This window comes from Heterodontus francisci, chromosome 9 (assembly GCF_036365525.1).
Source record: "Heterodontus francisci isolate sHetFra1 chromosome 9, sHetFra1.hap1, whole genome shotgun sequence".
In the NCBI taxonomy this organism is placed as follows: Eukaryota; Metazoa; Chordata; class Chondrichthyes; order Heterodontiformes; family Heterodontidae; genus Heterodontus; species Heterodontus francisci.
In genome coordinates, this window is record NC_090379.1 from 61,011,128 (window position 1) to 61,027,118 (window position 15,991).

Sequence of the window (15,991 nt, forward strand, 5' to 3'; positions counted from 1 at the left end):
CCTCAGCTGATGTGTCTGCTGGAGGGTGACTATCCTGAGGTCTGTCCTGAGGGCTGGGGGTTGCACTCATCTTGCTAGACCATATCAGGTCATTAAACCTCTTCCTACTTTGGAACCAATTTCTGCGCACCACACTCCTTCTGCTGACTGTGTCATCTGTCTCCATCCAGGCCTACTTAGTCTGGGTGGGTAGCCTCCTTCTGCCACCCTCTGGGAACAGGACCTCCCTCCTCTCTTTTACAGCCTGGAGGAGGACCTCCAGGTCTGCATTTGCAAATCAAGGGGCTGTCCTGCCCCGGATTCCAGGCCTCTGCCTCTCTTGAGTCATTCTATGATCCTATGACCTTCCAAACTAGAGGTAAAGCTGTAAAACAGCAACAACAATAATGGCTGCCATGGTCTGTTTCAATCAGGCCTGCACTTTAACAGTCTTGCCCCTGTCTGCTGAAGAGTGACTATCCTGAGGCCTGTCCTGAGGGCTGGGGGCTGCACTCATCTTGCCAGAGCGTATCAGGTCATTAATCCTCTTCCTACTCTGGAACCAATTTCTGTGCACCACATTCCTTCTGCTGACTGTGCCATCTGACTCCATCCAGGTCTGCTTAGTCTTAGCCCGCAACCACTAATCGGCCACCAAACCCGTCTCCAGGCCAATTAAGGGGACGCACTGTGAAGATTGGGGCCGGTGACTGTTTCCCCCCTGGGGGCGTGTTCAGGACCTGGGAACAGTTCCGACTTCTGTTTCCTGCCCCCTGGAAGGAAAATCCTGCCCTGATTGTCAGGAATTTGCTTGAAGGCTCTGTGGCACATTTGAGGCAAACAAGGATTACTATAGGAAGAAAACCCAGACTAATACAGTTTAGCAGTCAAGGTGAGTAACATGACCTATTCAAGATTAATTATATAGTGGGATCAAATTGGATCCAGTTCATTTCTGGAATGATATGACCTATAATCCAAAATTAACATGTATAATACTAGAAATACAAGACTGAGTTAAAAAGCTATAAATGATTCACATGGGAGGATGCTATACCAAAGTAGTTTGTGAATGTCCACTTAGCCTTGAAATTGAATTGCAGCCTTTAAATTACTCACAAGCATTTCTTATTTTACATTAATTGCACAAAAATAGCTTTAATTTTAAAAATTATTTTGTGCAATGCCATTTTCAAGATTATGGTGTTAGCCATTAATTTCTGCAAGGATTTTCCTGACCATCAGTTGTAACTTTGGGGGTAGGTCTACAGAAACCTGGATAAACGGCACAGACGTTTTCATTCCTTTTTCAGAGGTACAACTACCAAACAGGAAAACCCCTTCAGAAATTCAACCCCAATGTGATATAGGAACAAGGGATGCATAGAGGATGGAATATGATTTACATTCCCTGACTGGGTGACCTGCTAATTCATGAGCAACAAAGATAAGGGAGAATTATGATTAGCTTGTCATTAAGTGTTCTGTTGATATTACAATAGGTAAGTAATTAGAATTGTAAAAGATATTGGTTGTTTAATTTTAAATAGGATCTAAGCAAATGCACAGATAACTGAGTGATTATGAAGAAAATAGTGCAACTGTTTTTTTAACTTTCATCTGTTCTCAATTGTAACACCACCTGCATAAAATAACAACAGCAACTTATATTTATGTAGCACCTTTAAGAACAAGACCAAATAATGTTTATATAGTGCCTTTAACATAATAAAACATCCCAAAGTGCTTCACTCACACTAAAACATCCCAAGGCGCTTTACAGGAGCATTATAAAGCAAAATTTGACACCACGCCACATAAGGCGATATTAGGGCAGGTAACCAAAGCTTGGTTAAAGAGGTAGGTTTTAAGAAGCATCTTAAAGGAGGAATGAGAGATAGAGAGTTGGGGAGGTTTAGGAAGGGAATTCCAGAGCTTAGGGCCAAGGCAACTGAAGGCATGTCCGCCAATGATAGAGCAATTAAAATCAAGGATGTTCAAGAGTTAGAATTAGTTGAGCACAGATATCTCGGAGGGTTGTGGCTGGAAGAGATTACAGAGATAGGGAGGGCCACGGCCACGGTGGGACTTGAAAACAAGGATAAGGATTTTAAAATCGAGGCATTGCTTGACTGGGAGCCTAGATCAGCGAGCTCAGGGGTGATAGGTGAACAGGACTTTGTGCGAGTAAGGACATGGGCAGCAGAGTTTTGGATGACATCAAGTTTACGGACGGTAGAATGTGGGAGGCGGCCAGGAGTGTGTAGGAATAGTCAAGTCTAGATATAACAAAGGCATAGTTGAGGTTTTCAACAGTAGATGAGCTGAGGCAGGGGTGCAGTTGGGCGATATTACAGAGGTGGAAATAGTCGGTCTTAGTGATGGTGCGGATATGTGGTCGGTAGCTCATCTCAAGGTCAAATCTAACACCAAGACTGCAAACTGGTTCAGCCTCAGACTGTTGCCAGGGAGAGAGATGGAATCGGTAGCTAGGGAATGGAGTTTGTAGTGGGGACTGAAGACAATTGGTCTTCCCAATGTTTAATTGAAGGAATTTTTTTTTCATCCGGTACTGGATGTCAGACAAGCAGTCTGATAATAAAAACAAGAAATGCTGGAACCACTCAGCAGGTCTGGCAGCATCTGTGAAAAGAGAAGCAGAGTTAACGTTTCGGGTCAGTGACCCTTCTTCGGAACTGTTCCTCCGAAGAAGGGTCACTGACCCAAAACGTTAACTCTGCTTCTCTTTTCACAGATGCTGCCAGACCTGCTGAGTGGTTCCAGCATTTCTTGTTTTTATTTCAGATTCCCAGCATCCGCAGTATTTTGCTTTTATATAAGCAGTCTGATAAGTTAGCAACAAATACAAACAAAAATGTAAATACTTTGGAAGGAATTAAAACATACAGTTACTTTATGCATTTGTATAACTATTCTTGCAGGTAGCTGGATGAAAAAAAACTCTACCTTAATGCAAACACTTGTTACAGCATCTGTATGGCTATCCAGTACATGCAGACAACTTGCAGTGAACAGATCCCATACCCGGGCAGTTTTATCGGAACTTCCACTAACCAGCCGTTTACCTGTGAACATGAAAGAGGCAGAAAGCATATTATAATGGAGACAATGTGAGATGAGAATTCAGCTACATTCAAATCTTTTGTTCAAAAAATGGTTTCCACGTGTACAATTCAGGTAATATTTTGTATTTTTTAAATTAGACATAAAAGAATGGGGTATGTGGCACGGTGATGGAATGTGTTAATGCATTAATGTGCAGCATCATGAAGTGGGTAGTACATGGGTTTGCATGTGCAATAACCCACACATCACATTTCTAATTTCTATGCCATCTTCTCAAGGGCAATTAGGGATGTGCAACAAATGCTGGCCATGCTAGCGATGCTCACACCCATTAAAGAATAAACAAAAATTGTGCCATCAGTGAGAGGGTCAAGCAGTGTTCCCCAAAAGAGATAGAACAAGTGAGAGAACTGAGTCCAAAAACTGGGCAGCTATTGGGCAAGTGAGAATGAAAGGTTACAGTAGGGGAGGTGGAGCAATTAGAAAGAATAATGATATGGAAAGAAGCTCTAAAAAAATTGGTGGAACTCAAAGTGGAAAGAGCACTGGGCTGATGATGTGTATCTGATGTTTATCCTATGCAGAGCATCTGAACAATCTTTCAAATGTCCATGGACATGGAAGTTGTGTCAGAGGACTGTCAGATGACCAAAATAACACCTCTGTTCAAGTGTTGGATAAAATTAACACTCACTTAGCATTATATAGGCTGATTAAGAACAGCCAGAGTGTATTTGTACATGGCAAGTTCATCTGACAAACCTAGTAGAGATCTTTGAGGAAATAACTAATTACATTGGCGGATAGTGCTCATTTGTACTTTTATTAAAATACTTGCTAAGAAGGGAGTGAGGTTTTAGCTTAGTGATAGCATTCCTTCCTACCTCTGAGTCAGAACTGGAGGGTTTCAGCCCCACTCCAGACAATGCAGCAAATAGAGATTAGAATACAGTCTCTAAATACTGGCTTGACACCAACAGGTCACTCATGTCAGGACTGAGTGATCACTGGCTTAGTGGTAGTCAGAAGGATTGAGCCCAGACAGCCCCGGCGATGGAGCCCGGAGTGCTGGCTTTGCACACTAGATTGATGTCTGGTTGGTGGAGCGGTAGGAAATGCCCAGTTGGAGTGGGGTTAAAGGGGTGTAGCAGTATAGGCAGGATTTTGGCTAAATAATAGAAAACAGGGAGTAGTGATTAATAAATGCTTTTTTGGAATGCAGGGATATAAACAGTGGTGTTTTGAATGGGTTTGTGTTTGGACCATTGCTCTTCTCAATATATGTAAGTGATCTGGACTCGGATATAGGGAGCACAAGCAAAATTTAGAGATGACATAAAAATAAGGAGCCTTGTTGATTGTGAAGAAGACTGTCAGGAGGATGCAGACAAGATAGTAGAATGCACAGACTGATATCAGATAAAATTTAATGCAAAGAAATATGAGGTTTAGGAGGAAGAATAAGTAGAGAACATATAAAACTTTACTTTTCAAGTCCTTGCATGTGATGAGGTACTTCACATATTGTAAGACCCCACTGAAAAACTGCAGACTGGGTTTCAATGCGCAAGGTTCCTTACCATGTGCAACAACAAGACATGTTCCTTACCATGTGCAACGACATGGTCTAGATAAGACTGACCAGCCAATATTTAAAATATCAGTGCCAATTTTTTTGAAATGAAATACAAAAATATTTAGTGGTTTCAACATTCTTGCAGATATTTGGTTGTTTGTTTGATGATCTGCATTTCCATAGGGAGCACTGCTGCTTGCTCACCTGATGGCGTCATAAATTTATCCTGCAAGTAACTGGAGCATAGAGACCAGTGAGGTCCATTTTCAATCCTCAGTCTGTGCCATATTAGCTGATCTCAGCCCAGGTACAAACTATAATTGACTCAGGGTCCCTGTGTTATAGAGGGGAACACTGACTAGGATTCTTATCTATGGTCTTTATCCAGCATCGCCCTTGGAAATGCATGTGCAAAGATCAGGTAAGAACAGAGTTAGGTTTGTCTGCAATGCCTTTGTGATTGAGTTTAAATCCCTTCATGGCCTCATTCCTCCCTACCACTGTAATCTTCTTACATTATAGCCCACTTTTGCCCAGAACTCTCTGTTCCTCTGACTTGGGTTTTTTGCGTATCCTTTCCCTTTGCCAAACTTTGGTCGCTGTTCTCCATCCATCGAGGCCTCATTTCCTCCATCTTCTCTTTTAAGATCAACCTTAAAAACACACCTTGTTGACCAAGCTTTTGGTTACTCCTTCCAATATCTCCAATTTTGGCTTGGCATTTATCTTATCCTTTACGCTTGTGTGAAGTGCTTTGGGACATTTTCTATATTAATGGTGCTATATAAATGCAAGTTCTTATTGTCATTATGATTGAATAGCTGGCCAACAATCATAGTCTAGGTTCACGGATAGGATTTTCCGTCCTGGAAATGGACATTGGGAATGTTTCCAGGTCCCTGTCATGCCACTACCTCCCCTGCCATCCCCCACCCCAGGGGAAAGCAGCCACAGTCTATGATTTGCATGAGGACAGACTGCTAATTGGCTAGACAACAGGTTGGACGGCCAATTAGCGATCACAGGGGTGGGAACAGAGGCAGGGCTGAAAGATAGCAGGCCCAATTTAACTCCACAATTGCTGCTTTTTCACTGAATTACTTGCTGGAAGTAATATGGAGCAGGAGAGACAGAGGCCTGGAATCCAGGGTGGGACACCTCCTCGTTTTGCAGGTGCCAACCTGAAGGTCCTCCTTGAGGCAGTGAGGGAGAGGAGGGAGGTTCTCTTCCTGGAGGATGGCAGGAGGTGGCCACCCTGTCAGACCAAGTGGGCCTGGATAAAGGTCGCCAACACAGTGAGCAGAGTGTGGTCCACATAAACCAGGTCCAGTGCAGGAAGAGGTTCAATGAACTTATTTGCTCTGCTGGCAAGGTGAGTGCAACACCGAACCCTCAGGACAAGCCTCTGGGTATTCAACATCCAGCAGACAGCTGAGGATCCTGAGGTTGCATGCTGCTCCTGAACATGGTAGGAGGATGTGCCCAGAGTACTTACTGACCACTCAGCAAGATTCAGAGTCCTAGCACTGCTGAGGACCTGCCAGCTCTGAGACATGCAACTTCTTATGTCAATGAGCCACTAGCATGGGCCGTGGAGGCCAGAAGTGCAGTATTGTCTCTTTCTTTTGTCCTTGCAGGAGAAACGGGCACATAATGCCTGCGAGTGGGGCCAGACAGCAGGAGGGTTTCCCTACCTGCAGGTCATTACAATGGAAGAAGGAGCCATGGAGATTGCCAGGGTTGCTGACCACTAGGAAGTTGGATAATGCAAGATGGGCATCCGTGGTGTAGATGGTGATTAGAGAATGCAATGCATACAGTATTCGGCATGCTGTCAACATGCTGGGGTGCAATGTACTCCCTTAATAGAGTCATATATGGCATAGAAGGAGGCCATTCAGCCCGAGTCCATGCTGGCTCTGCATAGCTCTGTGGAGCTGGCATGGACACGATGAGCCGAATGGCCCCCTTCTGTTCTGTAAGTGACTCTATGACTCTATTTAGGGGGTGCATTACACCCCAGCCTGTTGACAGCATGTTGAATACAGTGCTGCACCGGGAAGCCTCAGCACTGCTGACGTTGAGCCGCTCAGACTGACACCTTCACCATCACTGAGTCAAGTACTGCTAGAGCAGAACTCAGACCAAGCACTATCACACCTTACAAGCACACCCTCCACCAGCACAGATACAGCCACTTTGGTAAGTCCTTGTGCGCAATTACATAGGGTGGCACGGGGTGATGAGCACATCACGGGTGTGCAGGAGGAGGTGACAAGGCAAAGGCAACTGCGGACAGTCCCCCCTTGGAGGATGGAGGAGGTACACAGCCCTCCTCAGCTGGGCACAGATGCAGGGCCTCGGGAGTCACAGGAAAGGAGGCAGCAATGTGCTCCCACACATCAGAGTTCCCTAAGGCAGAGTGGGGTCATAGGCAGAGAATGGAGGAGTCCATCCAACTCATGTGGGCCACCATGTCTCAGGGCTTTGAACGCATGAGCTCCTCCATTGAGAGAGTGGCCAAACTCATGGAGAGCCATATGTGGCAGCACCTGGAGTGCATGCAAGAACAATGCACTGATGTTTACAGGATGCATGACACACTATGTCGCCTTGACTGCTCTGATGGCGCAGAGATGTTTGGAGGGGATGCCAGTGTGCCCCAACTGGTGGTTCGCTCCAGCCATCCCAGGCGCCATCCAAGGGCTGAGGCTGTAACCAAAGAGGATGAGAGTGCCACCCCTCACGGGGCGCCGTCATCATCAGTGGCCTCCTTGGTCCCCTCTGACTGAGACAGCATCTGTGCAGCAGAGCCCAGTGATGGAGGCTGCCTTTGCAATAACACTGGTGCAGAAGCCTCTGGAGGTGCACCACTAGCACCTCCACGATGAGGACAACCATCATTTGAATCGCAGAAGCAAGGCGAGACAAGTGAGCAGGCTGCCTCCACCTCCACCAAGGCCACCAGGGGGGCACCACATAGAAGTGGCCAAGAGTGGAGGCCACTGCATTGGACAGAACACTGAGTGGGACACTGGGGTATCTATCACTTGTACCTGTGCACTTTTTGTCTTTTGGAGCACCATGTAAAAATTGGCACGAAGCCAGATGTGTGAGCCTCCTTTTATTAATGTGGTACAGGAAAAGAGGGATGAAGTGGTGAAGGGGAGCAAGGGTCCATGAATGGTAACAGTGACTCCTCTGGGGAGTTGTGCTTCCTTTATTGGTGGCAAGATTTGAGCTGTTCCAGGCTGCGTCTTCAATGCATCTCACAGGCAGCTCAATGTGAGTTCCATACCATGCTGCTCCTCCTGGGTCAGACGGGCTCTGCTGAAATGAGCCTGAATCAGATGATCCTGACATTAATGACATCCAAGCAAGGCTCTTGAATTCCATGCTGTCCCCAGTCACCTCCCTGTGCAGCCGGGGCACTTCTGAGTTCTGCATCTGCCTCCTTCTCTTCCACATCCTGCTCCTCCTCTTCCTCCGATGAGCTGTGCCCATCCAGCAGTTCACCCTCTTCAAGGTCTACACCTCGCTGGTGGGCCATGTTTGGGGAGCACAGCAGACCTTGTGAGATCCTTGTTGGAATGTACTGCAGGGCACCACCCAACCAGTCCAAGCACAGGAATCGCATCTTCAGAAGCTCGATGGCCTGCTCAATGGTTGTCCTAGTGAGAAGTTGCCTGTGGTCGTAACGCCTCTATGCCTCCATCTCGGAGTCATGTAAAGGGTAGTAGCCACCTCTTCAAGGGATCTCCCCTGTCGCCTAGAATCCATCCATGGAGTTTGAGGGATTGAATGAAGAGCTGCGGCAGCCTGGACTGCCGGAGGATGAAGGTGTCATGGCAGCTGCCAACATAGCGAGCGCACACGTGCAGGAACCTCTTGTTGTGGTCACAGACCAGTTGAACATTGAGGGACTGGAAGCCCTTCCTGTTAATAAATCTCACTGGCCAGTCACTGGGTGTCTTGATGGTCACAGGGGTATAATCAATGATACCCCACACCTGGGGGAAATCCAGCGATGGAGGCAAAACCACTACCCTCTGTGCCTGCAAGGCCCCATCCGTATGGAATCATATGTACTGCCCAGCCTTCACAAACAGAGCATTAGTAACTTTTGGGATGCAGATATTTGCAAGACACCACCAAGGTCTGCAGCTGATCCTTGGGAAGAACCAAGTGCAAAGTAGTTCAAGGCTATAGTGACCTTGATGGCTACTGGCAGGGCATGGCAAACAGTGCTGCGAGGTGTGAGGTCTTCCTCGTCTTGGGGACAAATCTCTATGACCATCTGCCTGGGGAGGTTCAGTCTTCCCAAGCACTGGTTCTCAGTCCTCTCAAGGTAGCTCCGTCTTCAGCAGTAGATCCTATGCTGAGGGTATGGCCTCTGTTGCCTTCCTGTCCATTTGTCCCTCTCTTCTGTTCTCCTGATGCCTGGGGTTCTGCCCTATGGTGGGTGTTGCTCCTCATCACCACTGGGTCCAAAATCTAAGAGCTGTACTCCCATTGCCAGCTGCCAAATTGTGTTTTTTGAAGCCTTTACGATGCCAGGAGGGTGACAACCCTCTGAGCTGCCCGAGCTGTGTTGTCACCTCCTTGCACCTGGTCTGCCCCAGACACCACGTGCAGCCTGTGCGCCAAAATCTGAATATGACCCTCAATGAGCTCTCAGTGAGCTTTTTAATTACTTTGATTACCGTTATTACCGGCTCAGGTGGGTTGTCGCGACCCCCCCCTCCCCCCTCGCCCAAACCAGGAACACGAGACAGGAAACTGGCATGCTGGCTGGCACTGGTACTTTCACCCCTGCCCACCTCCATTCCCGTCCCTTGTGGGACCTCAAAATTCAGCCTGATATCTAAAAAATGGCCACTTAATCAAGGTACATGAGGGCTACCTAACGAGAGGAAAAAAAATTGCAGTTCATTTGATAAACTACATTTTTCTATTTCACATTCTTTGCTCTTCTGAATATCACTCACCATCACAGTCGAGACAATCAACTCTTTCTTGATGGCCTCGAAGTAAAGGTAAAACTGTATATCTGCCCAATGCCCAGTTTTGATTCAAGTGACAAGCCCTAATGTAAATCTCTTTCCATCGGCAGGTTGGAGACAGTGATGGAAAATCAGAAAGTATAGAAGTGCTGTATCTCGGAGATGTGAGACCTAACAAAATGAAAGGGTAACAATTTATTAACAGACATCAAAGAACAAAATATTTCACAGCATATCAGTCCAGGCTGGTTTTGATGATGTGATAAACCATTAGGCTGGCACTTATGAATGTCCATAAAATCCTGACATTGCCTTAAAGTTCCTGCCAGACATTGTTATTCTTTACAATATATAATCTATAGTGAATACTTGTATCCCATTAGGCTGAATGTGGCAGAGGGTGCATGATATATGCAAAAGGATAGCACAGACAGATAATGAGTCTGAAGCTGAAAGCATGTGATATATGTCATTGGCACAACCTTTAGCATTTGAATTATAAACACAGAAAAAATGCATACTATATAAAGGCATTATAATACTATATAATTATTTGCATCAAAGAATACATATTTTACTTTTGATAATCTGACTACATATTTTTTGCTGAGAAAGTAATTGCTGAATTTTAATGATACAACATATGCTTCGGTTATACACTTGTTAACTCCTCTTGGAGAAAATGCAGAAAGACTTGCCTTCTGTGATAGTACAGACAAGAAAAGGGGTTGATTAGTTTGTTACTCATTCATGGATCCTTCAGTTTTAAATGTGTTATTACATTTGAAAAGTTATTTTTGCTGACTGCTTTGTGGATTACAATGACAAGTGGTTTCCAGTGAATCTCTTCAAAGAACTAACCTAATCTGATCTTGGGTCAAAACTGCTTGGTTCAAGCAGCAGTATGTCCACTTAGCTAGCCATTAAACTCCAGGCGCTGCTTCACAAACCACTGACCACCTCCAGGCGCGTATCCATTGTCTCTCGAGATAAGGAGGCCCAAAAGAAGAAAGAAGAAAGAAACAAAGGGGTGGGCAGCGTTCCTCTGTCACTTGCCCACAGAGTCTGCTTTGTAACTGCACATTGTGTTTTCTGAATTTACATTCTCAGCCATCACTTCTTTCTCCCTTTCAGCCTGTGCATAGACTGAAAGCTTTCAAAATTAAATTTGAGTCTTTAAAAAGACTGCAACTTTTTTTAAATCCTCATTTGTGGCCACATTTCTTTAACTTTCAACCTTGACAGCTACAGCCTAAGACCAGGGCTGAATTTTTCACTCTAACCGTTGTGCATGAAATGATTTAAAATGGTCAAGTATTGCAAGCATGCAGCCTTAAAGGGTTGCAGCTCAAAATTAAAGAGATGAAGGTAAATGCTGTTGAATAAGGTATAGCAATTTGCAGATCTTAATGTAATATTCATAGTCCCTGTATTTGGATCAATGGAAATTATAATCACATACATCTGTGAATATATCTTATTATTTTCATCGGTACAAACTGTCAATTCAAGGAATATGAATATTACGAAAAGATTCATAAAGTGTTGTACCTTATTCAACAGTGGAGTAAAGTTCTATCACTAAATACATTATAAGGAATGATAATATGAATTCATTTGAAATCAAATCATTTCAAAGGGCTTCTCACTATTGGAACAAATAATTTTTTTTATTCGTTTGGGGGATGTGGGTGTCGCTGGCTAGGCCAGCATTTATTACCCATCCCCAATTGCCCTGGAGAAGGTGGCAGTGAGCTGCCTTCTTGAACCACTGCAGCCCTTTGGGTGTAGGTACACCAACAGTTCTGTTAGAAAGGGAGTTCCAGGATCTTGACCCAGTGACAGTGAAGGAGCGGCAATATAGTTCCAAGTCAGGATAGTGTGTGGCTTGGAGGGGAACTTACAGGTGGTGGTGTTCTTATGCAACTGCTGTCCTTATCCTTCGAGGTAGTAGAGGTCCAGGGTTTGGAAGGTGCTGCAGTGCATTTTGTAGATGGTACACACTGCTGCAACTGTACGTCTGTGGTGGAGGGAGTGAATGTTGAAGGTGGCGGATGGGGTACCAATCAAGTGGGCTGCTTTGTCCTGGATGGTGTTGAGCTTCTTGAGTGTTGTTGGAGTTGCACCCAGGCAAGTGGAGAGTATTCCATCACACTCCTGACTTGTGCCTTTTAGATGGTGGACAAGCATTGGGGAGACAGGAGGTGAGTTGCTTGCCATAGAATTCCCAGCCTCTGACCTGCTCTTGTAGCCACAGCATTTATGTGGCTGGTCCAGTTCAGTTTCTGGTCAATGGTGACCCCCAGGGTGTTGATAGTGGGGTATTCAACGATGATAATGCCATTGAACGTCAAAGGTTAGATTCTCTCTTGTTTGAGATGGTCATTGCCTGACACTTGTGTGGCGTGAATGTTACTTGCCACTTATCAGCCCAAGCCCAGATGTTGTCTAGGTCTTGCTACATATGGACATGAGCCGCTTCAGTATCTGAGGAGTCGCGAATGTGCTGAACATTGTGCAATCATCAGCGAACATCCCTACTTCTGACCTTATGATGGTTGGGCCTAGACATTTATCATCTATCATTTACATGTAATTATCCTCTTCACCAACATGTACAATTTCTCTTTACTGTGATAAAAATCCTCCTAACACGGAAATAAATAATTTAACCAGTATCGCACAATTCTGAAAGACAGTCATTAGTAGAGTTTGGCAGAAGCACCTACTAACTAATAGACAGTGCTGTATCTTACCTGTGGGACTGTAACTGTACTGACTCTTGGAGAAGAGTTGCTGATCAGTGTCAAAATTAAGCCAGTTTTGAACAGCACATAGTGGCTGCCTATTAAAAAATGGCTAAGTATTACATATGACATGCTGACTAAAAATAAAATTTAAACCATTTACCGTGTAAACAAATGTTTTGTTCTCATTATTTTCAGTTTTCAAAACTTTGTTGTAATATATCTATTCTCTACAATTATTTGCTTCAAAAAAGCAATAACTGACATATTAGATTAATGGATTAAAAGGTGATTAATTCAGGGATGCACAGTCCGTACAATAAGACCTTCAAAGCTAATGAAGGACAATAAATTATTTAAAATTCTCCCTGAAAAGAGCAGAATTTAGCAGTCCACGCTATTTATTTTCCTTAGGAATGACATTCATACATTCTTCTCTACAGGATTCTGTAATTATTTTATCCTGATCATCTTTTATCAGTTATCAACTCAGGTGTTTTATGAAGTTCCTTCGCTCTTAAAACAATATAAGTAAATTTTGCTTTTATTATATGAGTTAAGACCAGTCTATTTTGAAGTAATTAAACTCTGCTGAATTTCTCAGAGATAATTGGAAATAAGATTTTAATTTTTCACCATGTTATTTCTTCATTCTGATTACTACTGTTTTCAATGCTCAGACATTTTGTATTACACAATTAAAACCATAACTATTAAATCAAATTGCATGCATAACTGACACTGGATTTTGTATAGCGATCTTCCTTCCAAAATTTAGTATAACTTAAAGTTGCATTTGTTCAAACTTTAAGTTAACTAAAGCATCTCATTAATAAACATTTACAAATACCAATATTTACACAGTACGCATGACATTGCAGTTTGTAATTTTTTGCAATACTATTGTTATACTCATTAAAGTGAAGAATTCTGAGGAAAGGGATTATCAAGCTGATGAGAATTAACAAAGCATACAGGATCATGGGCATTATAAAGCGATGCATAGGGCTTGATTTTAACTCTATGCAAGTGGATGGGTTTTGATTGAGTTAAAATCTCACACGTAGAGTACAAAAACAAGGAAGATACGCTAAACCTTTATAAATCATTGGTTAGGCCTCAGCTGGAGTATTGTGCTTAATTCTGGTCACCATACTTTAGGTAGAATGTCAAGGCTTTGGAGAGGGTGCAGAGGAATGAGGGTCTTCAATTTTGCAGAGAGACTAGAGAAACTGGGATTGTTCTCCTAAGAGCAGAGATGGTTAAATGGAGATTTAATTGAAGTGTTCAAAATTATGAAGAGTTTTGATTGAGTAAATAAGAGAAACGGGGCTAAATTTAGTTCACACAATGGGGGTCCCAGCAGTGGGCTGGAAGGTGGGGGGGGGGGAAGTGGAGACCCCGCCTCGGCCCTCCATCGGACCCCCATTGCAATACCACGGCGGGTGGGCCCATCCCTTTAAGACACGAGCTCCAGTCTCCAAGAGCTGCCAACCAATCAGAAGGCCTGCAGTTCTGCAGCACTGGCAGCGCCACTGGAGTACCCTGCAGTACCAAGCAGTGCGGAGACCAGTGGAGAGGTGAGTGGGGTTGGGATCACTGGGGCTGTTCAGGCAGGCCCTGGTGATGGGGTGGGGGGGGATATTAGTTAGGGTGGGGTGGGGTCTTCCTGTGAGGATAGCAATCACTGCTAGGTGGGCCCTCCGTAGGATTGCCTCCAAAGGAGGGAACCACCCCCGAACCTGCTAGGAGGCCGCCAGTTTTTACCTGGCAGTGTCTCCACGAGGCAGCGAGTTCCTCTGCCTTCTATTAAATTGAGGTGGAGGTGGGAATAGGGCCTTAAGTGGCCATTAATTGGCCATTTAAGGGCCTCAATTGGCATTGGGCAGGAAGACTGTCTTCGAGCAGGAAGGCCGTCCTCGGCATTCCGTGCCCCGTACTAAATTGGAAGGCATTGGGAATGCGACATGCACTCCACCCCGCCTTCCAACACAATTTTATGCCTCCCCCCCCCCACCTTTGCCATAAAATTCACTGGCAGGAGGGTCGGTAACCCAGGACACATATTTAATAGATTTAGGATTAATTGGATAATTCTTTCAAATAGCGAGCACAGGCATGATAGGCCTTCTGTGCTGTATGATTCCATATATTTTCATTTTGGGCAATGCCAGCATTATTCAGGTCAGATTTTGCACCCAGTTATTGTCTTGTGAGTCCATGCCCATGAGAAATTGAGCTGAGATGGCATAAACTCTTTTTGTGTTGGACCTGAACAGGCAGCAATCTGATGATTTAAATGGGCAGGATTTAAACTCGGGTCCCAGAGATGAGAAGCTAATGTCTCACCCAGTCTCCTGCAGTCTGAATTTATTAGTCCAGATTCACTGGATCACATCCATAGACAGCATTTTTTTAAACAAATAGATAGACAATTCTTTTCAAAGACAATTTTAACTCACATTCAGAATGTAACATTGAAACAAGTAAAGAAGTTTTAATTTACCACAGAATGTCAGTGTTTGTAAATTCCCTCCAAGATTTGTTACAGCATGCCATCCTGAACAGATCCTCTGCGGACAAATATGAAAAGATCCTTTCTACCAGCTCTTGGGGCAGGATTAATACAAAGTCAATGGATAACAAGGGACTGAGTTCAGTGTAGATCTTTTTCAGCTGTGGCAGCTGGAAAATAAAGGCCATTAGATAATCAGACTTGCACTAAAAATGGGTGTGATATGAATTATTACTTGAAAACACTGTTAAAATCATTCCTGTAATGAAAGAAAAACTCAGATTTATATAGCATCTTACCATATCTCAAAGCACTTCACAACCAATGAATTACATTTTTAATTGGGCAAATACAGTAGCTAATTTGGACATAGTAAGATTACAGGAAAAAAACAATTGCGATAAATGACCACTATTCTTCAATTAGTGCTGCAGGATCTTTTATATCCACCCGAAAAGGGAGACAAGACCTTGGTTTAACATATGGCTGCAGGATAGCAACAATGCAGTACTCCTTCAGTACTATACTGAAGTGTCACCCTAGATTTGCTTTTATATAAATGGTAACTTGTTCATTTAACAAAATTCCCAGTGGTTGGCATAGCAGAGGCCTAGGCTAAGGGAGTAAACCCTAACAGAAAATCCGGAGCGGAACCCCGTAGGCGGTCATGTGTCACCTTTGGCATGTTTCCGGCAGTTCCTGCAGCCATACTGGTGCCAAACGTCGTGTCCTGCACTCCTTTGGACCCCACCAGAAAGGCCGAGAGGGGGGTTTTGACGACTGGGCAACTCTCAACCTCCATAAATTTGCCCAGGCATGCGCCATGGAGAGGTCACTCCATAATCACTGACCACCTCCAGGCGCGTATCCATTGTCTCTCGAGATAAGGAGGCCCAAAAGGAAAGGAAAGGAAAGGACCCTAGATTATGAGCTTGAATGAGTAATCCTCTAACTCAGAACCAAGAGTGCTAATAATTAAATCAAGCTGATATTTCACTGTAGTTTTAGATGGCAAATATACCCTCATTGAATGACAGAAGTACAGCACAGAAGGAGGCCATTCAGGCCATCATGTTGTGCCAGC

General features: G+C 44.2%; 1 protein-coding gene across 1 annotated transcript in view; it reads right to left on the reverse strand.

Annotated features, from left to right (window-relative positions):
* The window catches only part of LOC137373329 (F-box/WD repeat-containing protein 7-like), a 69,103-nt gene that overhangs the window by 40,671 nt on the left and 12,441 nt on the right, over positions 1 to 15,991 (reverse strand). Inside the window, exons 2-5 of the mRNA XM_068038152.1 lie at positions 14,899 to 15,077; positions 12,402 to 12,490; positions 9,631 to 9,816; positions 2,947 to 3,065 (exon numbers count right to left, since the gene is read on the reverse strand). Coding sequence (XP_067894253.1) covers positions 2,947 to 3,065; positions 9,631 to 9,816; positions 12,402 to 12,490; positions 14,899 to 15,077 — 573 coding nt within the window. The remainder of the gene's footprint in view (positions 1 to 2,946; positions 3,066 to 9,630; positions 9,817 to 12,401; positions 12,491 to 14,898; positions 15,078 to 15,991) is intronic.